Source organism: Madurella fahalii, assembly GCF_045866475.1.
Source record: "Madurella fahalii IFM 68171 DNA, scaffold_2, whole genome shotgun sequence".
NCBI lineage: Eukaryota > Fungi > Ascomycota > Sordariomycetes > Sordariales > Madurella > Madurella fahalii.
In genome coordinates, this window is record NW_027263972.1 from 456,191 (window position 1) to 473,179 (window position 16,989).

The following is a 16,989-nucleotide window of genomic DNA, read 5'->3' on the forward strand; positions in this document are numbered from 1 at the left end:
GGGCCCTGCGGGTGCCGCGAGCACCAATTCCGGTGTTCAGACTACCTATCCAAACATTCCACAGAAGTGGCTGCCTTGGCACCAGCAAGCGACGCGGGCAGGCCATTCCACCTAAACATACCCACCAAGGAACCACCAGAACCCTATCGTGCCGTCCCTTCGATGCGCGGCGTAACAGCCCAGCAAGGCGGCTTGAAGCCCGCAATGGCGGCTACGAAAGACCGGCCGCGGGCACGCTTTGCGCCGATACCTATCGAGACTACTTTTGAGCGATACCGCACAGCGATACCGGCCGGAGAACCAACACCCAGTCCGTCGCCGCGCTCGCCGTCGCCGCCTCCCAGGGAAAAACGGCGATTTGCCCCGCAGCTTGTCGAGTCCTCGGTACGGCGGTCCCGGCGAGCTGGAGACGAGGGGCCTGCTACCAAGCCCACCGATAGGACGGACATCACCCCCTACACGAACCACATCTATGCTCCTAAGACGCGGAAGCGGCTGGGCCATGGAGGCATACCGGGAACGCCGTCGAGGCAGAAGGGCCATGCGCGCCGGGAGTCTTGCGACGACGAGATCGCCGGCGGCGTCTTTGATCTCGTCGCCCGCGATGCTCAGAGGAAGTTGCAGGAAGTGGCCATGAGCGCCTTCCCCAACAGCGGGCAGCGCATAGGCGGCGCCGAGCACTTTTATGTGCGGGAAGGCTCTGACGACGATGGTCCCAGGGGAAGGCCGCTGACTCGTGGTCCTTGGAACCACTTGCAATCGCGGCGGAACTCGTCTGAGGAGGACATCAGCTGGGCGTTCAAGGAGATGCAGGAGCATGTCCAGATGCTGAGCAGGGACAGGTCGCGCGTGGACACGCTGGACCTGGACAACATGAGCATTGACGGCCCGCCCAGTGATGCCATGGGCTTGACGAGGACGCAGAGGACGTCGATAGCCAGTTCGCCGATATGGACATCATCAAGACCGTCGTCGGGCTCGCTTGGGCCCATCGGCGAGACACAAATGCCTCTGCTCCGCGCTGAATCCCCACTCCCCACCATCGGCGAGTCTGTCATGCCATATATCCCTCCCGAATCCCCCCCTGTCCGCGCGATTGGCGAGAGCCACATGCCCTACATTCCCTCGGCCCCCCCTGGCAAGGCAGGGCAGATGCCCTACGCCCCAGCCTCCCAGATTCCTCCTGAAACCAGCTTCCGGCATCATGCGCCGTTCACCCCATACGGCCAGGAGAGAGACATGTCGCTAGAAAGGGCCCGACAGCAGCATCGGCTCCGGCTCAAGTCGTCGCCGCCCATGCTTGGTCAAGACCTGAAATTCCGCATGTGCCCGTCGCCCAAGCAAACCAAGCTCGAGCCGGACCACCTATGGGACCTTCGGACGGGGACAACAGTCGACGAACATAACCGCGACCCGACCGAGCAGCACGGCCTGTGGCGCGGCTACTGCTACACCAGCGACGGGGCTGAGAACCTAATCCCCGCGGAAAGGCCCGCCATGCTCACGACCCCATCGCCGCCCACCAGCCTCAAAGACCCCTTCGCCCGGGATTTTGGCCTGTCGGCGCCCATCGCGCTGAGCGAGGAGCCGACGCCGGACGAGGACATGCAGCGGACCGGCACGCAGTCCGTCCCGCAGCAGGCGAACGGCCTGGTGCCGCACCCGGAACACCGCACGCGTAGCCAGGTGCCCAAGGGCTTGCACATGCTCCAGAACCTGCAGAATTTGGAGGAGAAGCTGAAGAAGGAGAAGGCGGCGGCCGATCTGGAGGAGAAGATCGCCGCCGAGTTCAACGACAAGTTTGTCACGCAGGTGTACAACTACCTGTCGCTCGGGTACCCGGCCATGGCGAGGCAGTACGACGAAGAGCTGAGCAAGATCAGCCGGATCAGCGTCGACGAGTTGGAGAAGGATGACTGTGTGATTATGGAGAGTCTGTGCGGCGATGATGAGCGCGGCCGCCTCGCCAACGGCCAAAAGATCCGGGCTACCGGGCATATCATGCTCGATAGCGAGGAGAAGGACGGCGTCCAGGAGGATGATCGGTGTCCGCGGTGGAAGGCGCTGAAGCGCTATATCTACGAGTGGGCGAGACAGCATCCGGATCTGAATGCTATCAGCCCGCTGGCGTGGGGTGTTCAGGAGAGGCGCGGAAGTTGGGGGCTTTGAGGGGTGTTGTTTGTTTTGTTTTTTTTTCCCACGTTTTTCTCGTTTGCTCTTCCTGGTCTGCTTTTACCTATGGGATGGGGCCTGGTGTTGGTTCGGCGTTGGTTTCTGGCATGCTTTGGCACCCTTGTTCGCGACCCCAGTGGTTTGCTTTTGGCCTTTGCTACCCGACGACCTTGGCCATCTTTCTCTTTTCTGCATGTTCTGGCGAGGCACGTATGGGCATTCCTGGACGACCTTATGACCTCTTTTCTCCCTTCAACACGCTTATGGCCTTTGCCGACAAGCAGGTGCATGCGTAGCTAGCCAGAGCGTGTAAGATGGCTGCTTGTTTGGCTTTTCATTTTTCATTTTTTTTTTCTTTTATTTTAGTCTGCAGAGATTAGGTGAGAAGACAGGAGTGCTTTGGGGTAGAGAAAAGCCGGTCGAAAATAGGGGATTCTCCGAAGGATCGCCGAATGTTTGGGCAACGAGGGGGGATGTACCAAAATCGGGATTTAGAGTATCCGCCTCTGGGAGGGTGGCTGGTTAATTCGGGTGCCACAGGGAGCAGAGCTGGAGAGATTGATACGGGGAGAAAGTTAGGAATGGCATTGTTGGCCGAGTATGGGGGCCATTACTGTATTCAACAGAGAGCCGGTCGCTGGAGGCAAGAGTGAGAGAGACGCACACGCCGTCTTTGTGAATAGGGACTCTGATTTTCACCAGTCATGCAGTTTTTGGGGTCTGAACTGAGCAGGCCAACCAAGTCTGAGGAATCCTGCCTGCCGGGCCCTTTATTGTTAGTTGGCCTGTTGTTTCTGCCTGTCAGATTGGTTTCAGCCTCTTCCAGTTTGCAAACCTGCTTTGGTCAGCTCTGTACCTCTCCCGACCGCCTAGCTTTGAACATCCGGAATTTGCTCCATCTTAACAGAACCCTTCGGTTTTCTTCAGCCCTACGGACGAGAGCGGATGGCGGATCCCGCCGAACAACACCGTATGCGCTGCACTGTGTTCCGCACTAGAATTGCTCGAGCTACGGTACCTTTGTCTAGCGCCCCACGCACCGTGCATCCCGCCATCAATGGACCGACTTGGCCTGTTTCTTGCAAACCGCTTGCTGCCGACGCAAGACGTATTCCGACTCAAACGAGCCTCCCCCATGGAGCCGTCCCCTCTTACGCAGCAGCCCCGGCCCGAGGCTTTTCAGCCCAAGGTCGTCAGGCTTTATGAGACGTTATTCAAGGTTTGACTAGCTTCCCCTGCCTTTCACTTCATTCTGCGCTTGCCGGCAAAACATCGCAACCGAGCTAGAGATCTAGAGTTGCTGACACGACGGAACCTCCAGGTTCGCATCCCTACCCGAGATACAGTGCCACCCAATAATTTCCTTCGTCCAAGCATTTACTGTGATGCGCGACCGCAAACAACGAGGTGCGACCACCGCTAATTCCATGGCCTGCGGGAGGATAGGACGATGCAGACGAGGTGGAGAGGTCGGATGGCTTCTGGACCGAGTTCTTCCTCCTCCGACCAGACCGGCCGTCGCTGCGGCAGATACTCGACGAGATAGGGCCCAACGACTTGCTGCATCTCCAGCTCCAGACACGGCAACTGTTTTCGCGGGCGGTAGCAGCGTTAAAGAACCCGCATGGCGTTGCCGACTTGCATGCCCTCGATGTGAGCATGCACCAAGGGCACTACTGTCGGGAGGTGATTCTGACTGTGGCTTCTTGTCTTGTAGACACTGAGCACCTTCATGGTTGCAGTCCTTGCCAAAAAGTACACGAACCCGAGTTCCGACATCATCGAGATCCTGGCAGGCCTAGATCACGTCGATACCATCTTCACTGAGTTTGTCGGCGCGTTAGAGTCGCTTATCCGGAATGGGAGGAGCAATGGGCACGAATGCTGCCCAAACAGTATCGGCCATGTTGGTCAGGAAGAGCCGCGATCGGTAGGGAGCAGAGTAGGCTGTACGTACACGACGGATCTCCAGCAAAGAGCGGTCGAGGTGGCTCTTGCAGTTACATCTGGGGCATACCAGACCAGCTTGCTCACCTACTTTATCCAGAGGGACTTGTTCCCCGCGATAATAAACGTCAGTACGGCAACCTTCATATTGTGACTACAGGGGCTGACCAGATGGTAGTGCATTCAATCACAAATCATTTCCTCAGAACCCCGGATAACATCCCCCTTTATGCTCCTAGGGCTTTTGGCCAACTACAACAAATTCGAGTTTCAGAACCCTTATCAGATGCGACTTAACGATTTTGTTAATGAACGGGTTATCAGGGGTATCGTCAAAGGCGTTGGGGAAACATGCCAGAGGCTAAGGGCTCGGTATATTGACGTCCAGGATGACATCCCTGAAGGCTGGACTCTCGCTGGTACTTTAAACAAGATCGGGCTGGGAGCTATTGCGCCAGGGGGCAAGCCCCCGCCGAAACCGGTTTATGATGCTGAGACGGCGAAAATGATGTTTGCCGAGCTGTAAGTGTCACAACTACCCTTTGGAAAGACCAAAGTTGACTCCTCTGTAGGCCCGGACAGGAGGCGGCAGTCCTACTCGCCGCCTATGACTTCACGCACGCCAACAAGCTCTTCAGCCTCGAACTTGTTACTTGGACCCCCGAAAAGGGCCAAGAGCAGCCCTTTGCCAGCTTCATCTCGCTCACCTCGTACCTGCTCCAGCACGCCCACCTCTCGCAACGCACTACCCTATACTGCCATCTCAACCTCATGGTCTTTCGCCTCCTCATTGAGGACCCGATCCTCTGCAAACGGATGTGCAGCGAAGAGAGCAAAGTCGCCGTCCGGCTCTGCCGGCAGCGCTCCCCCTACCTTCCCCTCGTCCGCGGCGAGCGCATCCTTGCCACGGCCGTCATGGACGCCATGATCGACGCCATCAACCACAACCTGCGAAGGCGGCTAGATGTCGGGCTGTACACGCTCTGCGTGGGCATCCTCCTGCGCGTCATCAGCTACATGTCGCGCTCGCGCACCCGCCTGCAGTACCACTGGGCCGAACTGTTCCGCTCGCTGCTCTCGCTGGTGCGGTTCCTCACGACGTACGCGGCCGACCTGAAGGGCCTGCCGCACATTGACACGCTGCTGGATCACGTAGTGAACCTGGTTGCGCTGGGCCTGTCGGCGGGGGAGACGTTCCTGCCGACGCCGGCGGCGTACGACGACTTGTTTTACAAGGTCGTCGAGACGGGAGAGGTGCTGGTCAAGTTCCGCGCGACGTACGGCCTGGCGAACAGGGCGAGCAACTCGATTGACACGCTGGTCAACGTGAGCACGCACTACAAGGAGATGCTGGCTGACGGGGGCAGCGGGGGGAATGTCAAGGCGGGCGGCGCGAGGAGGGCGGGCGGCGCGAGGAGGGCGGGCTCGCAGCTGACGAGTCTGCAGGTGGCCGAGGTGATCAAGCAGGGGTACGAGACGCTCAGTATCCAGGCCAAGGAAGGGTTAGATAGCTGGGAGAAGTATCGCGAGGCGGACGAGAGGATGTTGTTGAAGAAGATGGCGAGGGCGGCGGTGGCGGACGTGCGGTACATGGTGGCCGAGTGACTATCTGCTTCTTGCCATTGTGTTTTGTTGGGGTCGGTTTATGGTTAGAATAATGGGATGGGCAGGCAACAACCGGTCATCACTCTTGTCAAGCGGTTTGTTTTACGGTACCTACAGGTAGTTTTGCAATGGGATTGGGAGTTAGTGATACCAATCTGCGTAGTGGGCAAAGAGCACTAGTTCATCACAGCTGCTTATTCCGTGCTACTATGGTGCAAACTGTGGCCCGTTCGTTGTTGGTTTCAGCGGGTTTGGGAGCAAAGGGACAAACGGAACGGGCGGCTCGGGTCGAGTGTGGTTGGGGCAGGCAAAAACTCAGTGCGATTCATAATGCACGCATCATGATTGGTCGACGGAGACCCGGACCCACCGAGGCTTGGCGTCATGTCATCGCTCGGCCCATGTTTGTCTTTTGAAATCAACCGGGAATTCCTGATCATCTTCAAGTCCTAAGCCGAGTTGTGGCGTGATACCGAAACCCCAACAAAAACCTTCTCTTCGGAACCGCACCTTACGCTTCCTCGCCGGCTCCAAGATGAACGCACCCAGCTTACTTACGAGGAGATCTGTCTCCGTCTGCCTCGCATGCCGGCGAAGCCTCCTGCGCCAGCGCCAATTCTCGACGACGCCAGCCTCGCTCGTCGCCGCCTTCCAGGCCTACACGTTCCCCTCACAACCCCCCACGACGCCGCGCAATGCCTCTGTACCAGACACTTCGATCGCGCACCCAGTTCAATCACCGCCTCCACCTCGAGTACACGAATCGCGAGCGCCGAAGCAGCCCAGCCCGCTCCGAGACACGGCCGATGCATTGAAAGTCTCAATCCCCGAAAAGAAAGCGCAGCAATCTAAACCGAGCTTTGCCGCGTCCGGCGCAACATCCAGCGCCAACACCAGCGCCTCCTCTGCGTCCAGCGCGCAAGCAAATCCATCGGCATCGGCATCTACAACACCGTCAACAGCTCAAACCCCTCAACAACCAGCGCCACGGCCCCGCTCCCGGCTACGGACGCCGCGCAAAGCAGCCATAAAGCTCACTCCAGCCGCTGTCGAGCACGTACGCCGTCTGCTAGACCAGCCGGAGCCAAAGCTGATCAAGGTGGGCGTGCGCAACCGGGGCTGCTCCGGGCTCGCGTACAACCTCGAGTACGTCGACAAGGCCGGGGCGTTCGACGAGACGATAGAGCAGGACGGAGTCAAAGTGCTGATCGACAGCAAGGCGCTGTTCAGCATCATTGGGAGCGAGATGGACTGGGTCGAGGACAAGCTGAGCCAGAGATTCGTGTTTCGGAATCCGAATATTAGTAAGTGCATCTTTGCAATTTTGATGCCGGGGACAGCGTGCTGACTAACGGTTGTGCAGAGGAACAATGCGGGTGCGGCGAGTCTTTTATGGTATGAGGATGATGATGGTGGGAAGGCTACGAGACTGGTTGTCTTGCTGCCCGCAATAGAGCTTAGGATCTCGGCGCAATCTTGCTGCATTGGCACTATCAAGCGGGAGCAGTGCGTAGCATGAGTTGATCAAATGCATCCGACGGGGCGTTTTTGAGGGCTTCTTTGGCCCGTTTACATACAAGTGTTGTACAGTACAAGTAGAATTACCAGAACCACTTTTTTCAACTTCAACAACGAAGAGGATATTGAGGGGTTTTTTGAGAGTGCGTATTCCCTATCTTCGGAGTCTTGATCGGAATGCCAATGACCACTCGGGTGCTTACTCATGTTCAGCACGCCTGCGGGATTCTACTCATAAAAAGATGTGAACAGCGTAGAGTCAGCCTCGATGGTTGTGTTAGTGTTTCACAGTGATACCCGGTGCGTGGAACGGAGGGACGGGAGCCTACCCCACGTTTTTGCCGCTGTGTTTCTGCCGAACCACAGTGGCGGATCCGCTCCCGGCAGCCGCCTGACAGGGGTTGGGCCAGCAAATCGCGTCCGTTAGCACTTAAACGCCTCCACCTGGAAAACACGCGTCTTGCCATGCCATCATCAGTTTTTGCCCGAAACAGCATCCCAGTATCCGACCGTGACTTTTGGATACACCTAATCTTACCCTAAGTCTTGCAGTCGTATTTCTCCCATGCCATGGTCGTTTGCCCTATCTGTGATCGGGGCGTAAAGGCCTCCGAAATCAACAACCACATCGACTCGGGCTGCAAGACGTTTCTCGTCGACGAGACGGCCAGAGACGCAGCATCACCTTCTCCGCCGAACGGGACGCCGAATAACCCCCAAAGCCAACCACCAAGCTCGACGCAGAAGAAAAGATCAGCATCGGCCTTCTTTCAGACCCCTGCCGCGAAGCGACAGCTCATCGCAAACGAGAGAGCCTCCACTCCGCAGACCAACGAAAATGCGGGGACTAAGGCTGGGGTTAAGCGGAGCTACGACGAAGGGCCAGGCTACAATAGCTTTCCGACAGAAACCAAGGCTGATATAAATGGAACAGGAGGAGCACAGAAGGACGGGACGGCGGCATCAGCGGCCGAGGCGAACAACGATGTCATGGGACCACTCGCAAAACGCACCAAGACTAACCGGTCTGCCCCGCTGGCGGAGCGCATGCGGCCACACTCGCTAGACGATGTGTTTGGCCAGGACCTGGTCGGTCCAAATGGGGTGCTGCGGTCGTTGATCGAGACGGACCGCGTGCCGAGTATGATCCTGTGGGGCGGTTCGGGCACCGGCAAGACGACTATCGCGAGGTGCATCGCGCGGCGCGTAGGGAGTCGCTTCATCGAGCTTAATGCGACGAGCAGCGGGGTGGCAGAATGCAAAAAGATATTTGCCGAAGCGGCCAACGAGCTGGCGCTCACCGGCCGCAAGACGATCATGTTCTGCGACGAGATCCACCGCTTCAGCAAGGCACAGCAGGACGTGTTTCTGAAGCCGGTCGAGGCAGGGACGATAACCCTAATCGGCGCCACAACAGAAAACCCAAGCTTCAGGGTGCAGGCGGCGCTGCTCAGTCGGTGTAGGACGTTCACGCTCCAGTCCCTGACGCAAGAGGACATCCAACGGATCCTCATGCGGGCGATCCAGCAAGAGATCGAACAAGAAGGCCTCGAACTATCCCCCCTGATCGACGAGGAGCTGCTCACCTACCTCTCCGCCTTTGCCGACGGCGACGCCCGCACCGCGCTCAACCTCCTCGAGCTCGCCCTGTCCCTCACCAACCGGCCGGCCGCAGAGGACGGGCCGTCAGAACCGCTCACCAAGGAAGCCATCAAGGCGGCCTTGACCAAAACCCTCGTCTACGACAGGGCGGGCGACCAGCACTACGACACCATCTCGGCGTTCCACAAGTCGGTGCGCGGCTCCGACGCGGACGCGGCGCTGTACTACCTGGCGCGCATGCTCCAGTCGGGCGAGGACCCGCTCTTCATCGCGCGGCGCATGGTGGTCATCGCGTCGGAGGACGTGGGGCTCGCCGACAACACGCTCCTGCCGCTCGCCACGGCCACGTACACGGCCACGCAGCAGATCGGCATGCCCGAGGCGCGGATCCCGCTCGCGCACTGCGCCGTGGCGCTCTGCCTGGCGCCCAAGAGCACCCGCGCGTACCGCGGGCTGAACAACGCCTTCTCGGCGCTGCAGGAGCCCGGCGTGGCCGGCCTGCCGGTCCCCGTGCACCTGCGGAACGCGCCGACCCGGATGATGCGCGAGATGGGCTACGGCAAGGAGTACAAGTACCCGCCCAACTACCGCGACGGGAAGGTGAGGCAGGATTACCTGCCCGAGGCCTTGGTCGGGAGGAGGTTCTTGGAGGAGCGGGATCTGGGGACCGAGGTGGATCCGGATGTCGACATGGTCGAGGGTTGAGGGGAGGTGGGAAGTGGGAATGCGATGTATATACTGTAACTTGGTCCGGGGGCAGACATTGTCAGGTGGGGCGTTTGGCTGGAGCGGCATATCAGGCTGTTAAACCATAACGTAGGCGTTCCAAGGGGGCCTTACGGAGGACGGAAACCTCCAGTGGAATAAAGGGCAAAAAATCCCCTTGGTTTTGATTTTCACCGTGGATACAGGTATTAGCCCGGTGGGATCCCATAGACGCATTGATCGGCGGAAAAGATGATGGGAGAGGGTGCCCTGGATTGGCTAGCCTTTTGCTCTTCATCGCCCCGAACATCATTATGGTGTAACTGAAAACTCCTAGCCTGCATAGTGCTGTGTGTGAGAATGCCGGGTACGTGATCCGAACCAGGCACGGCCTATGCAGTCCATTTCGCTTCGGATTCGGTTGCTTGTCGCTTCCATGGCCTTGTGCTGGAATGGCAGTGCAGCCGCCATGCCAGTGCAACTGAGCGGCTCTGTTCGCCGCTTGCCTCGTCCAACCCAACCTTTGCACCCGCAACGTCATCCTCGAAGTTTGGATCCGAATCCGGGTCCTTTCTCGATGAGGGCATGCGGTGCTAGGGAGGGCGATTGGGGACGGAGGTCGGTAGGTACCAGTGGAATTAGTGGTATCGCGGTTTTGATGGTCCTACTATCGAGCAAACCTCTCTCATAAACCCCACGATAATGGCCGGGACAACCTCACCGACCAACGAAGCCCAGAACTTCCTCCTGCCCACCCCTAGATCTTTTTACGCACGCATGGAAATAATGCATACCTATCAAGAGAGCTACCCTAAAGAAAACCGAGCTGATGATGGTTTTGTTCTCGGGACAAGGGACACGTAGGTCTAGACCACATCCTTTTTAACCAAATGCGAGAGTTAATTAGCCTTCTTCTGCAAATCCTAACGTTTAGATGACCAAATTGCTGCTAGATGACCCAGTGGAATTCGGGCAGTCGTTACAGATTTCAGTTTCGGCGTTTAGCGTCACGAGCCTTGCGGCAAAGCCGAACAGATTCAAATATTAATGCGGGTTTTATTTTCATTTTCTTATTTTTTTTCTTATTTTTTTTTATTTTTTTCTTATTTTTTATTTTTTTTTCTTATTTTTTCTTATTTTTTTCTTATTTTTTTTTTTATTTTTTTCTTATTTTTTTTTATTTTTTTCTTATTTTCTTATTTTTTCTATTTTTTTATTTTTTTCTATTTTTTATTTTTTTTTCTTATTTTTATTTTTTCTTATTTTTTATTTTTTCCTTATTTTTTATTTTTTTATTTTTATTTTTATTTCAATTTTTTTTTCTTACGCACAACTTTTCACCACAGATGTCGTTATTGAGGCGGACAAGAACACACCAGTTATCTCGTTTGAAAGCGACATGGTTGTGTAAACTCGCGGCTTTTGTCATCCGAGCTTGAGGAACAGCTGAGCTGGATCGAAGTGAGACATTGTCTTATTCGCGAGTGGGTCGTCTGGCATTGGGGTCCGCGTCCACACTCGTTAGCTTGGCTGAGTTGGCTGCCTCTCTTTCTACCTCATTAGGCCGCCGCGTCGATTCTGGCATCTCGCATGATCGATACCTTACCCTCATCTCCTCTACGTTTCGTGTTTGGCGGCTACATAAGTGCTTAGATTCCCTCTCGATCCTGCTTTGTTCCAAAATGGCATCCCCAGCCCCCCCTGGTGATCACGACATGGCGTCGTCTGACAGCGAGCACGGCCCCACCGTGGTATTGCACTGCTTCTTCGGAAACAAGTATCCGGAGTACAAGTTCGAGTTAACCGATGACCCGCAAGCTGAGCGAGAGCGGGCGATGCGAGAAGTTCCCGCACGTATACGCTCGCTGTACGAGCAAGGCACGCCATTCTTCAGCAAAAGCACCTTTCGGGACGTCGTCGCCCAACTCGACCATGCCCGCGCGCATCCCAACCCTGCTGGTGATGCCGGATGCCATATCATCTCGATTCCAAGAGTCGATGGGACCCTCGCCGAGTTTGAGCTGGAGACCGGCCCTGTAAAGTCCGACATCCCGGGCACGGAAAGCGTCGTGTATGAGATTGCGTGTTTCGATTTACTTATCTGGTTATTGTTCTGACCGTAGCAGGGGGCATCCGTTCCTCCATTATCGCACTTACCAAGAGATGGCCATCGTCGACGACCCTTACATTTTCTCCCCGTACTTGGCTTACTGCTCAATCCGTCTCACCTACCCGCTGACGATGCGGCGCATCTCCACCGGGGAGGTGCTAACCTCCTGGAGCAGCAATCCGCTGGACGTCGTCCAGAGTGCCCTTGATGCCACGATCAGAGCGTGGGAAGAGAGCGAAGACTGCAGACGCCTCCGATCGTCGCTGGAGACCGCACTTCTACCGAGAATCACCAAGATCGTCGCGTTTGCCTGCTCCACCATGGCGGCTCTGGGCGACCGACAGCCTCCCATGTACCAGCATGCCCTGATCCTCACTCTGCGAGACATCCTCGAGAGGCGGCAGGGCGCGGACCAGCCGCAAATCGCATGCTTCGCCCAGGACCCAGTGTACACCGAGGCTGACAGAGAGGTCCTCGCTAGGCTCGACATCAAGGTTCTGGAAGACCCGCGGGCTTTCTTGGAGGTCGACGACGACACGCTCGTCATCTCTGTCGCCCCAAACATCCCCGTCAGGCAGATCATTGCGGACATCGCTCGGCCCGCCATCATGATCTGGGACCGTGTCGAGTCCGAAGCCGAGTCCGCTGCTACTTGGGGCCCCCAAGACCCAGGGCGTAGGCGAGTGGCACTTGGGTCCCCCGGTTAGAGATATCGTATGCTGACTTTCAGGCCAGGACGGACCCTGAGTCTTCGCGGGTGCGGAATATGGTTCGGGAGCACTATCATGAGCCCATCACCATCCAGCCCGAGTATATGTTTGGGCCTGGGGTTATATATATCCGCCGCGAGTAGTAGGTAGTAGTTTAGCGCAACGGGATGTTCACCCGCCAGACTTACGGCACATCAAAACAGGCAATCCTACTGTTTACTGCGAATGTTTTCTATTCTATTCATCTTTTGATGCATTTGATGCGGTGGGCTTTTAGATGAAAACGAATTGTCATGCGATTGAGTGGCGATAGAGTGTTATCCTAAGTTGACGCAGGTAATGCGCGACCGAGACAAAGTGTGGAAGTCCAGGTGCCTGGATACTAATGGCGCATGCGAAGTCTCATTCACACAGAACCGCCAAGTAAACAAACAAAAAGTAGCGATACGGTAGATATTCTGGCATCCATATCTGACGTGTCAAAAATATCTGCTATAGAATGCGAGTTCGGGAGCAGGGTGAAAGCTGGTGAGAATCTCTGAACCGTCTAAAAAGTCGGCTCTGCTGAGGTCTTGGACAGTGATATCGGGTCCAGCGTAACAGGCCTCGCCGTCTTCGTCGTCGTCAAGGCCAAAGATGTTGCTGTGGGTTGCGAATCCGTTGAAGATTTCGCCGTCAAAGGTGGCATTATGAAATGCGTTGGGGAGAAAGCGGAGCCCAAGACAACGACGTAGGAAGTATTCGAAGAACTTGAATGTCAATGGAGCCACAAGATCGCCTGTCGCCCGTATGCAGTTTGGGCGCCCGGAACGAGTGTAAATCCAGTCAAAGAATGTCGTGGCACTCCTCCGCGTCGAAACGTTCTGATCGATTGGAGTCGACTGTCATGGATGCCTGCAGATGCGTTTGCAATGCCGACTGAACAGACCACCATGATGTGTCCGGATGCCTTGGTAAGCGGACTTCCTCGGCTCTGAATACGCCAAAGAGGGCCACCAGCGCTGTTCTGAAGGCGTTGTCGCAGCCTTCCTCGGCTTGGCTTTCGTACCGGGCGGGGAACGCCGAGGATGCCGGGGACACTGAGGACGCCGGGGACGCCGGGGACCATGGATCGGGGGCTGCTGCTGCACGGGTTATGGCGTGCTTGGCGTCCACGGCATGGTCGAAGGCCCAAACCATCTTCATGACCTCCCAAACTACGAAATGAGCATCTGAATGACTGCCCCCATCGACGAGGCGCAATGGACAACGCTTGAGGTTCTGGCAACGTCGCGCGCGGCCATAGCCGGATCGGAATCGGTAAGCCATAGCTTCCCTGCCGTTCTTGTCAGACAGGATGCTCTCGAAGAGCCACGCGCCGAAGGCTCCAAATACGGCTTCTTCGGCTTCGGGCGAGGCAGCCATGTTACAAACAGCATACTGCTCCAAGAAGTTGAGTTGAGCCCTGGAAAGTGGATCGCGGTCTCTGACAAGCTCCAGCCCCAGTTCCGGGCTTGCCTTGAACAGTGGCTCGGTGTAGGCTCCAGCAAGGGCTGCGCCAGCAATGAAGACTCGGTAGATGGCCTTGTGCACATGCCGGCTCCATTCTAGCATGCGGGAGGGCTCTTCCGGTAGCACCATTCCGATCTCGGGAGGAGCCCAGTCGGCGGGAAGGGCTGTGTGTTGGACGTAGAAGACGACCTCTTGGGCGGCTGCTAGGTCGCTAAGGGCTAAGGCAGCTTTCAGCTCTGAGACGGTCGGTACCAAAGGTGAGCCGCTCAATGCATTCGGTGTCAGGTCCACAGGGGACAGTTCGCCGCGGTGTTCGGCGTCAGCAACAAGCCGTGTCAGGCGGGCCTGAGATGCTACGTTAGGACTTCATTATGTTTAGCGTCTTAGTGCGTAATTATTGCACTCACTGCAGTCAATGCGTCCTCGAAGCATGGAATCTGCGCAAGCCATAAACGCCAGACTACGGCAGGGGCATGCGCCTGCCATATGCCGTAGATATGGTGACTCGTCAAGGCGAGCGACAACAGATCATGGGCCGAATCGCAGCATTGGAAGATATGGAGAATGAGCTCCGGAGGACCAGTTCGGGCAAGGAATCCTGTACCCATCAGTGCTGTGAAGGCGCCCGGCTTGTCTGCTCTGGGCTGCTGCGGGACAGACCTGCAGGAGAGAAACGATGGGGTTGGGGCTGGTTGCAGTCCATGTGTAATATATAGGTAAGTAGGTTTATTGGGGGATGCCCTGTACCTTACCTAAGGCAGTACTGCTTAGTGTTGGTAGTGGTTGCCTGGCCAGGATGCCTCAGGTGGCAACGCATGTACTGAACTACCAACCAAATGATAGTGCATTACCTGGCCGGGTCTTGTGCCCGCGGCCTGGTAATAGGCATTTGGGACATGTGCTCTGCCGATGGACTCGTCCAGGAGCAGGCTGAAGATCTCGGCGAAGCCCGTGGGAGACTTGCCCATGTCCATACACTACCTGTACCTACCTCCAACAGATCCTTACCTACGAAAATTTCCAACACGATAGCCACGCAATTGATTGGTCTGTCTTGTCGTACAAGATATGGTTTTGTTGCAAAAGCGGAACCGCAATTGCAGGGCAGCAATTGCACCTTAAGTGTCACAGGTTTCCTCTTCGTATGCCGAGAAGTGCGGGTGAGCCGCAACGGGATTGGTCGAGGCTGTGGACGGGAAATGATGTCTCAACACAAGGTAATCGTAGGAGGTGGACACAATGTGAGTAGTATTCTTCGACTAACCCAGGGTACACACTCGGGGAGCGTGTTTAGAGTCCGCCGGCATTCCCGGGCAACAGTGACTCCTCCCAAACCTTAAACACACGTCGACCCTGCTTAAAAAGGGTCCAAGCCCACGTCTTGCCAAGGACGCTGCAATTTTCCTCTTTTACCAACTCCCAAGTCATTTCCAACGAAGCACAGCCAGAAGGAAAAAATGACAACCCAAGGGGAGTTGAACGCGAGCTTGGACGCCGGCGTAGAGGAAATTTCACAGAAATTTGGGGAGATGGTATGCCATCCTCGCTTCAATCACCTCGAAAATAGCTAACATGCTTATTTCAGGGCATCGCCATCCCAAGGCAGCCCGCCGGCCGGATGATCCACCTAAATGTTGGCTCAGCGACAGTGCACGACAACTCAGTCTTCGTACCTCACCGAGAGCGGGACATAACGCTCGCCTATCTGTGCAACGAGATTCGTGCCGCTGATTAGACCGTAATCGTCTTTGTCCGCTCAGTTTTCGAGACGAATCGGGTGGCCAACACACTGGGTGGGCTTGGATAGGCGCCATTTCGCTGCACGCTAGCCTGCCTCCTCCATCAGCCCGCGTGGCCGCGCTGAATAGCCGTGTCATTGTGATAACGGACGCGGCAGCTTGGGTTACCCCTTTCCCCAAGTTTGACTAACGTAATCCACAAGCGAGCGCCACATACAAGCGAGTGCCCTGTTTTCCACGCGACGCGTTCCTCCTACACCTAACATCAATTTTCTCATCAACCCAATATGCCTCCCACTTCAAAGGAAGCTAGGGTAATCTTGGCCGTTGAGGCTATTCGGAAGAACCCAAAACTCAAGATTGGAACTGCAGTAGAGATCTATGACGTTGCCCCCCGAACTATCCGTCGTCGACTAGCCGGCAAGCCTGCACGACGCGACTGTATGGCCAATTCGAAGAATCTTACTGAATCCGAAGAGCAGGCTATTGTTCAGTATATTGTTGAGCTAGTTGTACGTACATTTCCACCTAGACTGCGTAGTGTGGAAGATATGGCTAACCACCTGCTACGTGTACGCAACGCATCCCCTGTCGGCAAGAACTGGGCCTCTAATTTCGTTAAACGCTAGCTAGAGCTCCGAATGCGTTGGACGTGTAGATACGACTACCAGAGGGCCAAGTACGAGGATCTAAAGATTATTGGTACCTGGTTTACGCTTGTATAGAATACTAGGGCCAAGTACGGTATCCCAGACGACGATATCTACAACTTCGATGAGGTTGGGTTTATGATGGGCATTATCTTTGTAGGTATAGTAGTTACAACCTCGGATGGCCGTAGCAAGGTAAAGCTAGCCTAGCCTAGTAACCGCGAGTGGGCAACAGTGATCGGAGGTGTTAACGCCCTTGGCTGGGCTCTCCCGCTATTTATTATCTTAGCTACATAATACCACCTTAGTAACTGGTACCAAAAGTACAATATTCCACTTACCTGGTATATCGCAACTACCGATAATGGCTGGACTACCAATGCAGTAGGCCTAGATTGGATCAAGCACTTCGACTACTATATAAAATCCTATACGAAGGGTATATACCGGTTGTTAATCCTCGACGGCTACGAAAGCCATTACTCGACCGAGTTTGAGTTCTACTGCAAGCACAACAACATCATCATACTCTGTATGCCTCCGCACTATTCCTACAAGTGCTAGCTACTCGATGTTGGCTGCTTTGGGCCATTGAAGCAAGCGTACGGTCGTCAAATCGAAGACTTAATACGCATATATATTAATTATATCAGTAAATTCGAGTTCCTCTATGCCTTTTGCAAAGCCTTCTTTACTTCTATAACAGAGAGCAATATATGAGGTGGCTTTATAGGGGCCGG

General features: G+C 55.7%; 6 protein-coding genes across 6 annotated transcripts; 5 read left to right on the forward strand and 1 right to left on the reverse strand.

Moving 5' to 3' along the window:
* Positions 1-204: 204 nt before the first annotated feature.
* On the forward strand, positions 205-2,169 carry MFIFM68171_02883 (LisH domain-containing protein; the record flags this gene model as incomplete). Its single annotated transcript, XM_071058305.1, has 1 exon — positions 205-2,169. One exon carries the CDS (start codon positions 205-207, stop codon positions 2,167-2,169), a length of 1,965 nt encoding a protein of 654 aa, XP_070914406.1.
* Positions 2,170-3,307: 1,138 nt separating this feature from the next.
* MFIFM68171_02884 (Armadillo-like helical domain-containing protein) lies at positions 3,308-5,724 on the forward strand (the record flags this gene model as incomplete). Its single annotated transcript, XM_071058306.1, has 6 exons — positions 3,308-3,391; positions 3,619-3,825; positions 3,890-4,246; positions 4,298-4,641; positions 4,692-5,496; positions 5,551-5,724. 6 exons carry the CDS (start codon positions 3,308-3,310, stop codon positions 5,722-5,724), a joined length of 1,971 nt encoding a protein of 656 aa, XP_070914407.1.
* Positions 5,725-6,259: 535 nt separating this feature from the next.
* ISA1 (Iron-sulfur assembly protein 1) lies at positions 6,260-7,125 on the forward strand (the record flags this gene model as incomplete). Its single annotated transcript, XM_071058307.1, has 2 exons — positions 6,260-7,028; positions 7,088-7,125. The coding sequence occupies 2 exons, from the start codon at positions 6,260-6,262 to the stop codon at positions 7,123-7,125; spliced, it is 807 nt and encodes a 268-aa protein (XP_070914408.1).
* A 687-nt stretch (positions 7,126-7,812) lies between these two features.
* Positions 7,813-9,549, forward strand: MGS1 (DNA-dependent ATPase mgs1; the record flags this gene model as incomplete). The annotated part of the gene is made up of 1 exon (XM_071058308.1): positions 7,813-9,549. One exon carries the CDS (start codon positions 7,813-7,815, stop codon positions 9,547-9,549), a length of 1,737 nt encoding a protein of 578 aa, XP_070914409.1.
* A 1,682-nt stretch (positions 9,550-11,231) lies between these two features.
* MFIFM68171_02887 (uncharacterized protein) lies at positions 11,232-12,366 on the forward strand (the record flags this gene model as incomplete). The annotated part of the gene is made up of 2 exons (XM_071058309.1): positions 11,232-11,620; positions 11,673-12,366. The coding sequence occupies 2 exons, from the start codon at positions 11,232-11,234 to the stop codon at positions 12,364-12,366; spliced, it is 1,083 nt and encodes a 360-aa protein (XP_070914410.1).
* A 482-nt stretch (positions 12,367-12,848) lies between these two features.
* Positions 12,849-14,468, reverse strand: MFIFM68171_02888 (F-box domain-containing protein; the record flags this gene model as incomplete). Its single annotated transcript, XM_071058310.1, has 3 exons — positions 12,849-13,250; positions 13,333-14,205; positions 14,268-14,468. The coding sequence occupies 3 exons, from the start codon at positions 14,466-14,468 to the stop codon at positions 12,849-12,851; spliced, it is 1,476 nt and encodes a 491-aa protein (XP_070914411.1).
* Positions 14,469-16,989: the final 2,521 nt, after the last annotated feature.